The following is a 19,453-nucleotide window of genomic DNA, read 5'->3' as shown; positions in this document are numbered from 1 at the left end:
TGATCAGGCATAGCATGATGACCACTGACAGGTAACGTGATTATCACATCTCTTCATCTCTTCATCACGGCTACATGTTAGTGGGTGGGATATATTAGGCAGCAAGTGAACATTTTGTCCTCAAAGTTGATGTGTTAGAAGCAGGAAAAATGGCTAGGCATAAGGATTTGAGCGAGTCTTACAAGGGCCGAATTGCGATGGCTAGATGCCTGGGTCAGAATATCTCAAAACTGCAGCTCTTGTGGGGTGTTCCCGGTCTGCAGTGGTCATGTATCTATCAAAAGTGGTTCAAGGAAGGAACAGTTTTGAACCAGTGGCAGGGTTATGGGCGGCCAAGGCTCATTGATGCACACCAACAGTGGGCATGTGATCATAGACCACGGAGCAATGGTAGAAGGTGGCCTGGTCTAATGAATCACGTTTTCTTTTACATCACGTGGATGGCAGGGTGTGTCAAGCATCACTTATAATAAAAAAATTATAATTAGTTTGATTTATATAGCGCTTTATCAAGGCACTCAAAGCACTTTACATTGAAGGGGGGAATCTCCTCAACCACCCCCAATGTGCAGCAACCACCTGGATGATGCGACGGCAGCCGTATTGCGCCAGAACGCTCACCACACACCAGCTGATTGGTTGAGAGGAGACCGAGTGATGAAGCCAATCATTATATGGGGATTATTAGGAGGCCATGATGGACAGAGGCCAATGAGCAAATTTGGCCAGGATTCCGGGGTTACACCCCTACTCTTACCTGGGGAACACATGGCACCAGGATGCATATGGGAAGAAGGCAAACCGGCGAAGGCAGTGTGATGCCTTGGGCAATGTTCTGCTGGGAAACATTAGGTCCTGCCATCCATGTGGATGTTACTTTGACACGTACCACTAAGCATCGTTGCAAACCATGCACACCCTTTCACGGAAATGGCATTCCCTGGTGGCTGTGCCCTCCTTCAGCAGGATAATACGCCCAGCCACTGAGTAAATGTGCGCCACCTTGCTACTTACAGGACTTAAAAGATCTGCTACTAACATATTGGTGCCAGATTCCACAGCACACCTTCAATATTAGGAAGGTGGTCATAATATTATGCCTGATCAGACAGTGTGTGTGTGTGTGTGTGTGTGTGTGTGTGTGTGTGTGTGTGTGTGTGTGTGTGTGTGTGTGTGTGTGTGTGTGTGTGTGTGTGTGTGTGTGTGTGTGTGTGTATGTAGCCTATATATATATATATATATATATATATATATATATATATATATATATATATATATATATATATATATATATACATACAGTACAGGCCAAAATTTTGCATTTGCAAAAAATAACTGCATTTATTCAAAATAAAAACATATTTTCAAATAATATAAATCTCCTTTACTATCATTTTTTAATCAATTTAACACATCCTTGCTAGATAAAATTATTGATTTATTTCAACAACAAAAAAATAAAGGAAAAAAATGACAGACCCCAAATTACTTATCAGTAGTGTATATTGTTCTTACAAAAGGTTTCTATTTTTAAAACATTGCTTTTTCTTTTTTTTATTCATTAAAGTATTATAAAAAAGTATCACAGGTTATGAAAAAATATCAAGCAGGAGAACTGTTTTCAACTTTGAACATGAATCATCATATTAGAATGATTTCTGAAGGATCATGTGACACTGAAGACTGGAGCAATGATACTGAAAATTCAGCTTTGCATCAATAATAAATGATCATTTAAAATATAATACATTGAATTTTTTTCTGTATTTTTGATCAAATAAATACAGGCTTGATGAGCAGAAGAAACTTCTTTCAAAAACATTACAAATAGTAATATGTCCAAACTTTATATATAAAGTGATGCTGTTAATATGGCCCAACCTGATATCTGCAATACTGTCTTATCTCATCACATCTTCTTCATACTCTACCAAACTATGTACCTGAATATTAATAATACATTATTCTACTCTGAAGCAGTATGCAAATTATTCAGTGACCTTCAGAATCACTGTTAATAATTTTCAGGGCACAATTGTTTTAGGTTTAGGTTTGTCATGCAGCCCAAATAGTATTATGACATCCAAAATAACCAACTAACCTTAAAGTCGGCAAGAAATGGAAGTTGCGATAAACTTTTCTTCCTTATTGTGATGTATCCACGGCTTCGCAAACAAGAAAAAATGTAGGGCAGGGCTTGATTTTGTCAATCAGATCTTACTTGGATGGTTGTGTTTTGTAATTGGTCGATCTGATGTGAGTGACAGGAGGATCCCTCCCTCGCGCCAGCAAACACGTCACCAGAGAAGAGAAGAGAAGAGAAGAGAAGAGAAGAGAAGAGAAGAGAAGAGAAGAGAAGAGAAGAGAAGAGAAGAGAAGAGAAGAGAAGAGAAGAGAAGAGAAGAGAAGAGAAGAGAAGAGAAGAGAAGAGAAGATGCTGCAAGAGTGACAGGAAGTTATTTTGATTTACGATAACAAGGACATGTGAATTAGAAACATTTATATTGCACGGATGGATAAATATAATGAAAAGGCAACTGCAATTCCGTTAAAAAATAGTCAATTTTAATCTTGTGATGATTTAAAGACATTTTAATGAAAACTAAAGTTTATTTTATTATATTGTTGTTTAAATTATCGTCAATAAAGTGATGTGTTTTGTCTCGATACTGATCCTAAACAGCAGCGGCGAACGTTGCTATGGTTACTTTCTCCAGTGAACGGGACTTCAACTTTAATGGTTCTTGAAACATTTTAGATGAAGAACGCTGTTGATTTGCGCGAATCTATAGTGTAAAACGAATACACACTTTTTTGTTTTGAGTAGCCTACTTCTCACCCTATAGATTCTCGCCCAGTCCTGTTAAGACAAGTGATAAACAATACCCAGCTGTTAGCATGGAACAATCTTTTCCATAAGGATTTCATGACGTAATACACCGGATGACGTAAAACGTTACTTTTGCCATTCAGGTTTTTTTTAGGATGTTGTCTGGCGAAAATACACCTCACCAAACCATTTGCTGAAGATAGGCAATGTCATGCCATGTTTTGATTTTTTTCCCACACCCCTAACAGTCGGGTTAGATGGTGCGTGCTTATTTGCTTGCTGTCTGCGCTTCTATGGCAACGTAATAGATTATCCATCCCCATGTTACCACAACTGAATTGGACATCTTTTGCACATTGGATTACGGATGTGTAAATGGCCGGGGGCTTCGTAAGTGTTGTTTCAAGAGTAGTTTGAAAAGGAGGGTGCAATGATTTATCATTGAGACGCGCGTCAAATTGTTTCCCGTTCAGACACGTCCGTCCGTCTTCCCGCATCCAGTGTGCGCGCTTTGATTCTGCGCTCTCGGAATCGGTGTCTAGTCTCACAGATGCAGCGGGATGCATGTTTGTGCATTCATATTTTTAACGACCTATTTTCCTGCCGCCGTCTCTTTTCAGATGATACCGACTGTCATTTGTTCTGTTAAGGTGGTCGATCACAATGCATTCTTCCATGCGCGAACGGCTCTATAGCTTGCCACATCAGTTTGGACACAAGGGTGCTATGACTCGAGACGGCGAAGACAGCGACAAGGACACTCGGAGGAAAAGTGTCAAGATGAAGCATCTTCCCTCCACGGGGAGCTCTAAAGGTGTCAGCGAGGCCAAGAGCGGAGACGCGGAGACCGATGTGGGGAAACCCTTCAGAACCAACGTGAACGGCGACTGCCGGAGGTTCAGGGGCAGCCTCTCTTCCATCACCAGTCGACATGCTTCAGACGCGGATCTGGCGGAGCAGAGGCGCCTCATCGGGGATGCGAGCCCCGAGGACGAAGGTCCCTTGGAGCACACCGGACCTGGAGAGAGTCAGGGCGCGCAAGGCGGTCGCGGCGACGCTGCACAGCAGGCGCCCTCTGAAGAACAGTCGACTTTCGTAAAGTTGGAGGGTATCGATCAGATCCTGCCGGACGATGAGAGGCTGTACCCGGCGGGATTTATGCACAGGCAGTTTGGAGCGATGCTTCAACCAGGAGTCAACAAGTTCTCGCTTCGAATGTTCGGGAGCGAGAAGGCAGTGGAGCGCGAGCAAGAACGGGTCAAATCTGCGGGCTTTTGGATCATTCACCCATACAGTGACTTCAGGTAATCCACTGTCAAATTATTTATGCAAATGTTTCCACTACCATCAGGCCTCCAAGCAAGGGGCTCTCCAAAATGAAAGTGATTTTGTGCTCTGCTCACATGTCTGAGATGATTAAATACAGCCCGTTTTTATATGTATATCACAATAGTTTTGTTTTGAAAAAAACGTCTTTCTGTGTCCTTGAGCTTGCAGAGGATATTCAAACCAGGCCCCGTGCTGCTGCATTCACTAACATTACCTGGTCATATTCACCTCTTTCCTGTTTGAATGACATTGATACCATCCACATTGCCAGAACACAAAATGCAAGGGCAAACGGTGCCACTGTCTCCGTGCCTTTGAGTTTTAGTGATTGTTTTGGCACTCATTGTGTGAAAGTTTCACTGCACCATTCACATAAGTGAGCTGTCCCTAATCTCCCACTTTACTGCAGAGAAATAAGTCTCACAATCATGTTTAGATTCATGTTGTTCTCACGCAACGCTGCTGTTTTCACTCAGAGTTGTCCGTTCTGCACAGCCCGGGAAATAGGGTGATCAAAATGGGTTAACATGACGACAGGCATTATTGGGAGCAAACATCAGAGAGGATTATGACAACACAATTTATTTAATGGCACTCTGGTCGGTGTGGCTGAACGGTCTGTGTTGGAGGGGGCAGTATACTAACAGTCAGGTAGCTGACATGGACCACATGGCCTTCGTGCAGTCAGGACGGCGTGTAAGCCGAGCAGTTATGTGCTCCTAATGAGCTATTGCCACATTGTTTTGGATATGGGACGAAATAAAATATGTCAACTACAGACAGTACACTGTCAAAAAAAAGATGGTTTAGCTTAAAAAAGTTAGTAACCTGGCTGCCTTAAAATCTTGTGTTTATTGAAATAAAAAAAATTGAGTTGATACAATGAAGGAAATTGGTTTAATAAATAGAAACCCAAAATATTTTTGTATCCGAACCACATAACAAAGTGATAAATCATGAAAATAGATAAATAAATCATAAATCATGTTTCACTGCGTCATCACAAATAAAATTACCCAAATATGCATACAAAATCTTTTAATCTTTTAATAATATTTGAATAAAGGTTATCGATTCTCAAAAATATTCATTGTATTAACTCAACTTTTTAATTTCAATAAACTCAAAATTTGAAGGCAACCAGGTAACTAACTTATTCATTTTTCTTTTAACATTTTTACAGTGTAGTGTTGCAAAAAGGTGGGCTTTGAATCAACAGTAGCTTCACCAGAAATGAAAATTCTGTCAAATGTTAATCACCCTCATGTCGTTCCAAACCTGTATGACTTTATCTTAACAGAAGAAGATTTAAACACATTTTGACAAATTATTTTTTCACTTTGCATGGACAAAAAATACATTTTCTCATACATTTATAGTCATACATTTATGCAAAGCCATGCAGGTTTGGCTCAACAAGAGGGGGAGTAATGATGAATTTTCATTTAGTTTGTTTTTGTTTCTTTAACCCTAAAACACAATGCTTAGTTCAGAATATGAATAAAACAAACACCTTTGAAAATCAATATGGAAAATTCCTTATAAGGACATTGGGCCAAGTTTGTATGGATTTTTAGTAGAGTTTTTATGGATTTTTTTAGAGTGTTTCCCTTTCAATTCAGTAAAATTTGTACTGGCGAAACCATCCAAAAAATGCATGTTGTCATCTGATTGAAAACTCTTAAATATATATATATATATATATATATATATATATATATATATATATATATATATATATATATATATATATACATATACACACACATATATATATATATATATATATATATATATATATATATATATATATATATATATATATATATATATATATATATATATATATATATTTTTTTTTTTATTTATTATTATTATTATTATTATTATTATTATTATTATTATTATTATTATTTTTATTTATTTTTTGGCAGTGATGCCGTAAGAACCATTTTTGGTTTCCTTCAGTCAACCCAATTCTTTAGCCTAGAAATCTAGACGCCACCTATAGCGGCAGCAAATCTGATTCTAAATCTATCTCTCCGTTGGCTTGCGAACTGGAAAAACCAAACTCTGGTCAGGCCAATCACATCTTGTATAGAGTTAGTGGGCGGGCTTAACATGCTGATGGCAGAGTTGCGGCAGTTCCTTGTGCTACTTGAAAACAAAGAAGCTGTCTTGCGAATCTGCTTCGGCCGCGAATCTGGAAGACTTGGAGTTAAGCTTTTCTTTGAGAAAAGAACAAAGAACAAAGGAAATCTGTTCTGAGTTTTGCCGACCGGATAAGGCGAAAGTTTAGTCTGTCAATGAGCTGTGTTTCACCTTCGTTGCTCTGGTTGGTTGTAGCGATGTCCTTTTGCATGCAGAGGGAGTTTTAAAGACAACCTTTTATTCCGTCCCTCGGATTTAGCCCTGTCAATGGTGTGCTCTAAAACCCAACATCTTGATGTGGGTGTGGCTTGTCAGGCTGCCAATTATTTTCTTAATGTGAAAAAAAATGTTTAATAATGTGAAGAACAGTTTCGATATAAAGAACCGGTTGTGCAATGGGGAGGTTTTGTGGATGTCAGAGGTTCTTCATGGAACAATCAATACCAATAAAGAACCTTTATTTTTAAGAGAAATGTTATTTCAGCGAAACCTGTTGTGTACCAAAAAAAAAAAAAAAAAAAAAAAAAGTGTGATTTGTAAAGATTCATCTGTCACAAGAGGTAACGTCCTTAGTCGTCTGGCATTTTCAGGTGTCATTTTCACATTTGCCCTTCCTCTCGCACTTGCTACATCCCTCTCTCCTCGTGCTCTCTGACCTTCCTCCCTCAGCACTGTTAGGGAAGGGGATGGGCGATGCATGGACTTCCATTTGCTGATTGCATCACCTGGTTGATGCAGAAAACGAGAAGAGAGTGTCAGAATGTAGGGGGAGGCTGTTGAGAGGGGGTGGAAGGTTAGCGTCAGTGTTCAAGGGGTTCTGGAATAAGGGAAGCAAAGAGACGTGCTTTTTAATGAATCACCACACAGCAGCTCTGTTCTGCAGTGCATTTGGAGGCGTAGGAAATATAATTTTCTGCTAAACAATATGGTGCATCACATCCTTTCTCCTTTATCTTCAGGGGAGAATGAAAGCACTGCTCTCGCACAGAGATTAAAAAAACATTTCACGAATATTTTAGCCCTTTTTAACAGAGCAAAAAGGTTTAGCTTTTTATTTAATCATGCACTAAACATATTACTGCAATAGATGTGTATATCTGTGCTCAAATTCATAGATGTTTCTTCAATATTGTACATTTTTGTGTTCATGGAAACTTTTTTATTTATGTTTATTTTATTTTTTATGGCTTTTTATCTAGCCATTTCATAACAACGTTTAATGGATCATGAGAAGTTAATGTTAACACATTATTTTAAATATTGAGAGGAATGTTTTTATGGTAATTTTTTGCTGAGACATTTCATTTTGGGAGCAACTTTATTGTTCCGGTATAAAGCTTGAAGTATCCGTCTAAAATCATACTTTAAAAAAAAAAAAGTATAATAATAACCAACATATCGTATCTTACAAGTATTTCAAGAACAAAAAGAAAGAAAGAAAAAAAATCAGTGAGGGGGGCAGAAACGTCCAGTGTTTTCTGACCGTTCTCTAATTGTCAGATTTTATTTTTATTTTAATAGTTTTATTAATAGTTTTTATCTCCTGGGTTTAATTGACTAAGAAATTAAATATGCTGCTAAACAATAACCAATTATTTGTATTCCATAATATTTTTTTCCAAAATTTTCCTGATGACAATTTTATGATTTTGAAGAATATGCATAACCAAACAATTAATGGGCCCCATTGACTTCCATAGTATGGGAAAAAATACATAGTAAAAAGAAAAAGAACATTCTTCAAAACATCTTCGTCATTTTTTAAAATCAAAAGCCATTGCCGCCATCGGGCGGCGTAATAATGTAAACTCTGTTGCTGTCACTAATCTGTATTTAGAACATTTATATAGATCAGTGGTTGCTGTTCACGTTCAGGGACTATTTTTTTCGGCGGAAAGACGCTTTTAGTGATTTTACTTCATGAAAGTTGTATTGTATTTTTGCTTTAATATTTGTATTGTGTGGTACACACAAAAACTTATTTCATTTGATCATGATAGCATTGTGTCTCTATAAAGACGTTTGTGAGTTTAGGTTTGGGGACTATAATTCAAAATAAAGAAAAGTTCTGTTATGAAACTCTAGATGGCGCAGGCTGATAGGTCTTTAATCTGCATGTGTTCTCTACAGGGCACAGCTGATTGGTTTCTGATGTAGCAGTGGCCAGTGAGCTCGTTGTTCAACTTTTAAATACTTGGTCAGTGTTTGCTAAAGCATTTTGCAGCACGCTTTCAGAAACCCTCCACCTTCCCCAGCTCCACTTGTATAGATTTTGCTACGGGTAATTCTAGACGCTATATTGTACAGCAGCAGCATGTCTCACTTGCTCACAGCAGCATGCCGTTTATGTATCAGCATTAGCAAGTCTGTAGAAGCAGCAGAAGCTTAGCAGATCGATTCCGCCAAGACCAAACATATCAACATTGTCATATCCATTACTACGCCGAACACTTGGGAGTGTGTTGTAGGTCTGGGCTGAGTTCACTTTCTAAAGGTCTACAAGGCCAAACGTGCCCATTGTTGAAGAAACACCCTTTAGGCTATCTGTATTCATTTAATTATTTTGCATGACGGCGGCATGACAGCCACCCAAGTGAATCATGGCTTGCATAAACCTATTATGATGTACCCAACACATTAGCTTTCTGCAGGGAACTCTGGCGGCCAGAGCGACTGGTTGAGCTCTGGTGCAGAGCATTCGGAATGATGACTAGATCTGGTGAGTAGAGTTGACACAGATTCCACAGAGAGATCATCACAATTGGAGGGATGGGGATTGGGAAAGACAATTAGGACTCATAATATGCTAAGCAGCAACAGATAGAGAAGGAGAATGGAGAGTGTATTTTTGGCAGATTGTAACAGAAAGCTGATTATTGCAAAGGCTTTTGTTTGGATGAAATGTGTTCCCTCTGCTGTCATTTAACAGTGGCTCTCATCTGTTAGTTGATTTTTAGCCTAAATAGGGTTGTTAAAGAGCCACACAACTTCAAAATTATCTTTAGAATCAAAACTTTAGAAGGCCACACAAACTTGCTAGACCTTTGTACAGAACCTTTTCCAAGCTAGTATTTCTCAAGTTCATACCCACACACCGGGTGTCCATTTTACATTATATTGGGAAAATCTGAGATTCCCATTGCTTGCCCAAATGACATTGACGACTGCCTTTTGTGGTTTCTGGTTGTTTATAATGTATATTATTATGATATATCATATATTTACACATGAGAATTGGGTAGAGAATAATGTTTATAATGTAGTTACAGCGATAGTGAAGTTGGATATTCCCTAGACAATTATTGCTCTAGTCTAGTAACAGTGTGGGTTGACTGCTGCTTGTTGCATATAGGCAGTGTAAAGGCTAATATACACATGATGAAAGCTATATATATATGATCTATATATATATATATATGATCTATATATATATATATGATCTATATATATATATATATATATATATATATATATATATATATATATATATATATATATATATATATATATATATATATATATATATATATAATATAATATATAATAAGATATAATCCTGAGATTAAGTGGACCAAGAAAATACTGTGATGTAATTGTAATGTAATGTGATACGGGGTGGGGGGTGGGGGATATAAAATATTTCATTAACAAACATGGTCTAGGGACTATGTAAAATTACTTCAATCCGTTCTGTAACTTTATTTGGCTAAAAAAGTAATTTAAAAAAAATCAAAAATCACTTTTTGAGCACATATACCAGCCAGTGTTTAAAACCATCTCATTACCATAGCCCAGTTCACAACTTGTAAGTGGTAAGCTTGTAATAATGTGTTATCATCACGTCTGTATACATAAGGAAGGAGTCCCGGGCAAGGCTATGTTGCATGTGAGGATGCTGCAGGTGGCCTTTTTTCACAGGAATAATTAAAAAGAAAGATCAAAACGTCAATCATCACTGACAACTGGAGATTCACCCGGAGTCAAAAGAAAAAGATTAGACTGTGCAGAAATTAAAATCTACAAGTAATGCTAATACGCACTAAATACACGTAGTCATTCAATGCTGATGTTGTTAACATGAACAATTTTGAGAACAAAATATAACAATAATAATAATTTGAACGGTTTGATGTGATATGGTCATTAGATTTTATCACTTTTTTCACTTGGTCCTTTCACTTGAAACCTCACTTGGTTTTTTCACCAGGTCCTTTCACTTTTCACCAGGTCTTTTTTCACTTACCGGTACGGTGAATGATTTACAACCACATAAAATCCTCCAAACATTAGATTCATCCGCGCTGAGGAGCCGTGCCGATTCGTAAAATGGTAAAATAATAAACGCAACTAACAGCAATTACAGGATTCAAGCAGAGATTGCGACAGAGGCCACATTTACAGAGTGCAGCTTTCAATACAGTTTCTATAAATAAAAAAAAGTAAAATTGTATTATGTTTTGTTTTAAATACATTTTTTACAATTCCTATCTTGCCTTCCTTTGTTTTGTGTTAAGGACTCTTATGTTGAAGTGTATTCTCTGTTCCTATTGTTCTGTTGTTTCACTTCCTGTGTTTACTTCTGGTTTGCTTTTTGCCATTGCCTCCATGGTTACTCTTCTTTGTTTTTCATAGCGATTGATTACCCCTGCCTGTTCCACGTTAGCCCCTAGCTATGCTGTGTAGCCTATATACCCCTGTCTTTCAGAAATCCCATTATTCCCTACTAAACAGTGTGTGATAAAAGAAGTATGTCATAATTAGCAGTACTTATAGAAGAGTAAATAAAAAGTACGTGGATTACTTCTTCCAGCGAGATTCAGAAGTGTGCATACGATGGACACTTTACTATCCCATGATGCCACAGGAGAGGATTTGTGAATGACAAGCGACGTAACTGACGCTGGTAGGTCACGTGATAATGACAGCATGGCGAAGGTAGTATGTCCAGATTGCATTCATACTACTCATATACTCATAAAACACTTTTTTTAGCAGTCGCGGAGTAATTCAAAATAAGTACTTACTTGAGAGTATGTGATTTCAGACGCAGCCATAGTCTTTACCTCCCTGTCATGAAGTTGTTGCATTTTTTTTAATCTACTGTCTGAATTTGTGTTTCTTGTTGGGATTTTTTGCCTGGTTTGGATGATCTTTGTTGTGTTTGTTTAATAAACTGCTGCAATTAGGTCCTCGCCTCACCTCTTCGTTGCGCATCTTCAGCAATTTTATTTTTATATATACTGTAAATAACTTAATTTTATTCAAATAATTTAATAATCGCTACATTTATGTAGTTTTAAAACTTGTTTCAATATTGGTACAGGTCATTTAGTTCTTGCATTAGGGTATGGTACAAACAGTTCAGCACATGCTGCTGTATTACTTATTCTTTTTGCCTGCTGACTGCTTTGACCACTGGAGCATCTGTCCAAGGCTAAATGTCAATGGCAAATCCTTTATAATCTGAAAACTGTCTGAGAATAATCTGGCAGATTTAGTGACACTTCCTATAGATGGTTTGTTCTTGTTTAATCTCCCCCAAAGCTCATTTCAAGCTATGTAAAATAGAGCCATGCAATGCGAAAGTGTGGAAGTAGTATTTTTCCATTTGATTAAACCCAGATTTTATATTACACTTAAAAGTAGGTATTTAACATACATGTGATTATAGTATTATCTTGCCACAGATGTAACATATAATATTAGCTTGATTTTTTTTTTTTTTTTTTTCATTTTTTCTATTCTAAGTGCTGGCTGATTTATTTAAAAACTCGATGAAATAGATTTACAAGCAAATCACGGTTTGTCTGGCTATGAAGATGTACGGTATTTCCTATTAAAACAGTACGTTTGAGTGGTATACACTCACCTAAAGGATTATTAGGAACACCATACTAATACTGTGTTTGATTCTCTTTCGCATTCAGAACTGCCTTAATTCTACGTGGCATTGATTCAACAAGGTGCTGAAAGCATTCTTTAGCAATGCTTGCCCATATTGATAGGATAAGATCTTGCAGTTGATGGAGATTTGTGGGATGCACATCCAGGGCACGAAGCTCCCGTTCCACCACATCCCAAAGATGCTCTATTGGGTTGAGATCTGGTGACTGTGGGGGCCCTTTTAGTACAGTGAACTCACAGTCATGTTGAATAAACCAATTTGAAATGATTCAAGCTTTGTGAAAGGGTGAAAACATCCCCCACACCATTACACCACCACCACCAGCCTGCACAGTGGTAACAAGGTATGATGGATCCATGTTCTCATTCTGTTTACGCCAAATTCTGACTCTACCATCTGAATATCTCAACAGAAATCGAGACTTATCAGACCAGGCAACATTTTTCCAGTCTTCAACTGTCCAATTTTAGTGAGCTTGTGCAAATTGTAGCCTCGTTTTCCTATTTGTAGTGGAGATGAGTGGTACCCGGTGGGGTCTTCTGCTGTTGTAGCCCATCCGCCTCAAGGTTGTGCGTGTTGTGGCTTCACAAATGCTTTGCTGCATACCTCGGTTGTAACGAGTGGTTATTTCAGTCAAAGTTGCTCTTCTATCAGCTTGAGTCATTCGGCCCATTCTCCTCTGACCTTTAGCAACAACAAGGCATTTTCGAGCACAGGACTGCCACATACTGGATCTTTTTCCCTTTTCACACCATTCTTTGTAAACCCTAGAAATGGTTGTGTGTGAAAATCCCAGTAAGTGAGCAGATTGTGAAATACTCAGACTGGCCCGTCTGGCACCAACAACCATGCCACACTCAAAATTGCTTAAATCATCTTTCTTTCCCATTCTGACATTCAGTTTGGAGTTCAGGACTCTGTTCGTCAGGACTCTGTTCATCACGGCCTCCCAATAATCCCCATATAATGATTGGCTTCATCACTCAGTCTCCTCCCCACCAATCAGCTGGTGTGTGGTGGGCGTTCTGGCACAATATGGCTTCCGTCGCATCATCCAGGTGTTTGCTGCACATTGGTGGTGGTTGAGGAGATTCCCGCCTTCAATGTAAAGTGCTTTGAGTGCCTTGAAAAGCGCTATATAAATCAAACAAATTATTATTATTAGAGACCACATAAAATTTAACAAACATTCCATTAACATTACTGGATGAATATTTTTATCACGACTTGAGAGAAAATTGAGATAATGTTTTGAGAACATTCCCTGTTAGATGGGAGGATTTTATATGCTTTTACCATACAGGACTAAAAAACATAATTTTTTGTTTTGTTTTAACAGATACATAGCTGTTCATGAAACACATAGCTTTTTTATGTTTATGGTTGTTTACGCTAATATGATTGCTGATAAGTGTGACCTTCAGTCAGGATCTGGTACTTTGTAAGCTCATGTTTAATCTGCTTTTGATCGTTTCTGCGATCATTTCGCAAGCAATTTGTCACTGAAGAAACCATTGTGACCTATTTATACACAAATATAAGGGCCAGGTCTAAAATCGAACACAATGTTTTTTTTTCTTCTAGTTCGTGGTGTCAAACAACACCTAATCCCACTGGAAAACTCTGAAATGCTGAGAGCCTCGTTCTCTCATTGCAATCTATAGCGAGCTGGTTTATCAACCCCTCTATGTGATCAATTCCTGCTTAATTACAACTCGGCAGCAAAGGACTGGAATTTATTTACCAACTAGTTCTACCACGCCATAAATGAAGAATGCTAATCAATGACTTCGGTTTGTGGTGTATATCAAATTATGTGAAAGAATATTAGCACAGGGGGAAAAGAGCCAGGCAAATACTGTAAAATAGCATGAAATATTATAAGCATTATTAAATGTTTTGTGCAACCAAAAAGGCTAATTTTGGCATGGAAGGGCCAATGGGGTAATTAATGCTGCGTTCAGCAATTATGTCTGCATGTTTTTGTGTAAACGTTTCACCCAGCAGATCTTTTACTGATGAAATGACGGTCTTGCCAGAGGAGGTCTCCTGGATGTCTTCCAGCCCCTTTCATTTACATACGTACAACACATCCAATTACCAAACAGGGAACTCATCCATAAACGAGAAGTAATAGCCCAACCAGACAGCCAGCCATTTCCAGCTTCAGTCAGGGTTTGAGCTCATGAAGCGTTCTCAAGGAATCCATGAATACGGTTTTTAGATTTGGGTTTACTAACATCATGATACTTATGTTGAGGAAATGATGGAAGACAATTACATTTATGCATTTGGCAGATGCACCCTAAGCCACTAATAGTGCTTTCAAGGCATGCATCTCATCAATTATTCTCTGGCACATCAGTTTAGCTACAGAATGTTTGGAAATTTTCTTGGCCGATTCCGATTTCCAGAGTGTGACCTGCTGATACAGATTTTTGCAGGTTCAGATTTTCTCTCTAAGAACTATAATTGACAGTATATGGGAAAAAGATTTTCAACTTTTCTTCAATGCAAAGTTTTATTTTCATAAAATGTCTGTAATAAGAACAAATAAATTGCAAACAACTGCAAGTAAATGCAATCAAATAAAGAGAAATACTACAGAAATTATTCAAATGTAAAATAACACTAGATAGTCTCATTGTAAAAATGAAAACAAAGATTAAAGGGTTAGTTCACCCAGAAATGTATATTATGTCATTAATGACTCACCCTAATGTCGTTCCACACCTGTAAGACCTCTGTTCATCTTCGGAACACAGTTTAAAATGTTTTATATTTAGTCCGAGAGCGTATATAAGTGTATGCACACTTTCTGTCCATGCCCAGAAAGGGAATAAAAACATCATCAAAGTAGTCCATATGTGATATCAGTTAGTTTATTAGAATCTCTTGAAGCATCGAAAATACATTTTGGTCCAAAAATAACAAAAACTACGACTTTATTCAGCATTGTCTTCTCTTCTGTGTTTGTTTTCAATCTGCAAACAAAGATTCAAACGGTTATGAATCAGTGTATTGATTCATGATTCGGATCGCCAATGTCATGTGATTTCAGCAGTTTGGCAATTTGACACGCAATCCGAATCATGAATCAATATGCTGATTCATAATCGTTCGAAACCTTGTTTGAGGATTGAAAACAAACCCGAAAGAAAAGACAATGCTGAATCGTTGTTTTTGTTATTTTTGGACAAAATGTATTTTGTAAAAGCTCTCGGACTAAATATAACATATCTTAAACTGCGTTCAGAATATGAACGGAGGTCTTACGGGTGTGGAACGACATTAGGGTGAGTCATTAATGACATCATTTTTATTTTTGGGTGAACTAACCCTTTAACGTTTACAATTAAAGTTATACAAGTTATTCAGTCAAATGCAGAGTGATTCTCTTTGTCTTTTGTTCTTTGATTAATATGAGAAACAGCATAAGGAATATTAGGCTCTTTTCACTTTAAGAGTTTATGCACGGATCCAATATACTGTTACACAACGTGTTATATTTCTACTTTTTACCGTTCCAAAACTGACTGTGTTTTACTGAATACTTGACATCCTTTTGTATGTATTTGAGTGCAGAAAACCACTCATTTTGGTACTTGGTGACTCCCAAAGTTAATTGAGAGGTGGCTTTATGTGTGTGGTGCTTATATAGATCAGTGGTGCATGCACTTTTGGTGTAAGCGTAGAGCAGCAGATCGTTTGCATTTAAAGGGCCACACACAAAAACGCTGTGTTTTTGCTCACCCCCCAAAAAATTTTATTTTAACAAACTATTAAAAAAATTATTTGTGGTGTATTTGAGATGAAACTTCACATGCACACAAAAGGAACATAATAGGTCCCCTTTAAATGTTTCTGTGCATGTATATGTAAAAGTGATTTCAACAACTATTTAAAAAGAAGTGCTTAATCATAGCTTATAATCTTTAATTGGCTCCAAAGGTAATTTTAGACTCTTCTGTTCTTAAGGCATTAAATAAACACTTTGTCTATTTTATGTCCTCCAGGTTCTACTGGGACTTGATCATGCTCCTCTTAATGGTGGGCAACTTGATCATCATCCCTGTAGGCATCACCTTCTTTAAAGATGAACACACCCCCGCCTGGATAGTCTTTAACGTGGTCTCTGACACATTCTTCCTGGTTGACCTGGTGCTGAACTTCCGCACCGGGATCGTAAAGGAAGACAGCACGGAAATCATCTTGGACCCTCAGCAGATCAAGGTGAAGTACCTTCGGAGCTGGTTCGCTGTGGATTTCATCTCTTCCATTCCTGTGGATTACATCTTCCTCATTGTGGAGACACGAATCGACTCAGACTTCTACAAGACGGCACGAGCGTTGAGGATTGTGCGTTTCACTAAAATACTCAGCCTGCTCCGGCTACTGAGATTGTCCAGACTCATTAGATACATCCACCAGTGGGAGGAGGTAAGATGCACCTGTGTAAACAGTTAGATTGTAACATGTCTATCGCAAATAAACACTTTTTCTTGTGGCTTGTAAATGTTGAAATATAATTGAAATGTGATATGAAGCTTATTTGATATTCCCATACTTTATAATGCGGCTGGCTGTGGTTTCTTTTGGTGGTCCTAAAGCAATATTTCTGTCATATGCATACACTCATTCCCTAAACACAACTGTAACCATAATGCATACCATTAAAGAAATTTGTTGACTTCTGCCATCATTTACTCACCCTCATGTTGTTCTAAAGTCATAAATAAATATATATAATTATAAAAAAAATAAACGTATCATAGAAGTACCAAAAATACTGCTTTATACACTACTGTTGAAAAGTTTAGGCTCAGTAGGATTTTTTTTTCCAAGTAATTAACACTTCAGCATAAACTTGTTAAATTGATCAAGTGACAGTAAATAAATGTATAATGTTACACTGTAAATCCAAATAAGTTGGCAAAACTTAAAACAATTGAGGCCTATTTTAACCATGCATTTTAATCGCTCTGAACTTGAATATTTGAGTCAGCTAATTCGTACATTTAACTTAAAAAAATAATGTAATCACAAATTTTTAGTAGTAGAAACTTGACTATCTTTAACTAGCTAATTCAATTAAAGGAACACTCCACTTTTTTTAAAATAGGTTTATTTTCAAAGACCCTTAGAGTTTAACAGTTGAGTTTTACAGTTTTTGAATCCATTCAGCTGATCTCTGTATCTGGCTGTAGCACTTTTAGCATAGCTTAGCATACATCATTGAATTGGATTAGACCATTAGCATCGTGCTCAAAAATGACCAAAGGTTTTCACTATATTTTCCTATTTAAAACGTGACTCTTCTGTAGTTACATCATGTACTAAGACCAATGGAAAATGAATTTTTTTTTTTTTTAGACCGATATAGCTAGGAAGTATTTTCTGCATAATATCACTGCATTGCTACACCCATGGTTCCCTGATTATTACGCAGGAATGAGAGAATAGTTCCTATCTATAATCGGTCTAAAAATCAAAACTTGTATTTTTCCATTGGTCTTAGTACACGATGTAACTACAGAAGAGTCAAGTTTTAAATAGGAATAAGTCTTTGGTCATTTTTGAGCGAGATGCTAACGGTCTAATCCGATTCAATGATGTATGCTAAGCTATGCTAAAAGTGCTACCGCCAGATACAGAGATCGGCTGAATGGATTCAAAAACGGTAAAACTCAACTGTTTAACTCAAAGGGACTTGGAAAATAAGCCTATTTTCAAAAAAAGTGGACTGTTCCTTTAATGCCATCTTGCTAATTGTTTATTCAAAGCTTTTGGTAACATTAGCACATTAGCACTTGCTAAACAAGGACAGCAATATAAAACATTTAGCATATTTCTGTTCTCAAAGCTCATGCCTGTTTCACTCGTCATCATGATGGTGGTTAACCCTACAACAATCCAACATAACAGAAACTCTTCTTAGCTAGTATAACAAAACATTAAACACTACTACAATTTCCCACTTATTGTTAATCTTGGTTATAAACAATGAAACAATTAAGATTACTTAAAATGTATCAGTTTTGAGAACTCAAAAGAAAAAGAAAGTTCTAAATACTCACAAAAGTTCATTTGTTTGAACTATTTTGTTTAATTTGAGTTGGCTCTACTCAAACCAATTAATTATTTTGAGCGTTAGGGTTTACAGTGTACAAAAGATTTCAATTTCAAATATATTCATTTTCTATTCTTCAAAGTATTCAGTATCATGGTTTCCATGAAAATATTAAGCAGTTCTCAACATTGATAATATATTAGAATGATTTTGTGAAGGATCAAGTGACACTGAAGTCATGGCTGCTTAAAAACAGTTTTGCCATCATAGGAATAAATAACATTTTACAATAGATTCAAATAGATAATAGTTAATCTAAATTGTAATAATATTTCAAAATATTACTGTTTTACTGTATTTTGGTCAAATACAGACAGCCTGAGAATAGGAGACTCTTCAACTGCTTTAGGTTTGGAACATGTAAATTATGGCAGAAATGTCGTTTTGGATGGGCTCTAGGAAATGATCGGTAACAGATAACAGTGCTGTTCAATCCTCTAAAGCCTCAAAGTGAATAATCACCAGATTAAAGTAACTACTCAGACGTTCCATGACCCGACAATGTTCAATTGGTGAAAAACGATCGCTGGTAGGCGCTTACAGGAGTATCTGTTGCTGTTGGTTGCCGTCGGTTTGTATCATGTGAATTGGCCTCAGTAGTGACCTAATACATTGGCTAATGGAAATGCTGTTCTAGGACCAACAAGTGTTGATCCAGGAACACTAGTAATGGACAGAAAGTCACATTAACTTCACTCTCGTATCTGAAACTCAGGGGTTGTTTTGCCATCACATGGATTTAATTTTAGCTTTGCCAAAGAATAGCTGCTTCTAAATCAAGCTGCAATTAGCCACAATTGCGGGCAGCAATGTTTGTTCCATTGTTTGTTCATGGCAAAGTTAAAAGCGTGCACCATGACCCTTTAATTGCTTCGATCGCTAAACCCCATTGGCCCTCAACCTTGCGAGTTAAAGGAAATCTATTTGATTTTGTACTTTAATTACTGCTATTTGGGAACGCCGCCTTTTTTTACACTGGGGGGGGGGGGGGAATCTGTGCCGTTATGGATTGTGGGTAACATCAGCCTCTCATTTGGCCTCCCACTGATCTCCTAGGAACTATTAGTGACATTAGCAGAAGAGATACAGTACCTTATGTAATACTCCA

At 37.3% G+C, this 19,453-nt stretch overlaps 1 protein-coding gene across 1 annotated transcript in view; it reads left to right on the top strand.

The window, feature by feature from the left end:
* The first annotated feature begins 2,836 nt into the window (after window positions 1-2,836).
* The window catches only part of hcn4l (hyperpolarization activated cyclic nucleotide-gated potassium channel 4l), a 37,453-nt gene continuing 20,836 nt past the window's right edge, over window positions 2,837-19,453 (top strand). The window contains exons 1-2 of the mRNA XM_067436712.1: window positions 2,837-4,134; window positions 16,232-16,655. Coding sequence (XP_067292813.1) covers window positions 3,494-4,134; window positions 16,232-16,655 — 1,065 coding nt within the window. The 5' untranslated portion in view covers window positions 2,837-3,493. The remainder of the gene's footprint in view (window positions 4,135-16,231; window positions 16,656-19,453) is intronic.

This window comes from Pseudorasbora parva, chromosome 25, assembly GCF_024679245.1.
Source record: "Pseudorasbora parva isolate DD20220531a chromosome 25, ASM2467924v1, whole genome shotgun sequence".
Lineage (NCBI taxonomy): Eukaryota > Metazoa > Chordata > Actinopteri > Cypriniformes > Gobionidae > Pseudorasbora > Pseudorasbora parva.
This window is presented reverse-complemented; position numbering and strand designations above follow the sequence as displayed.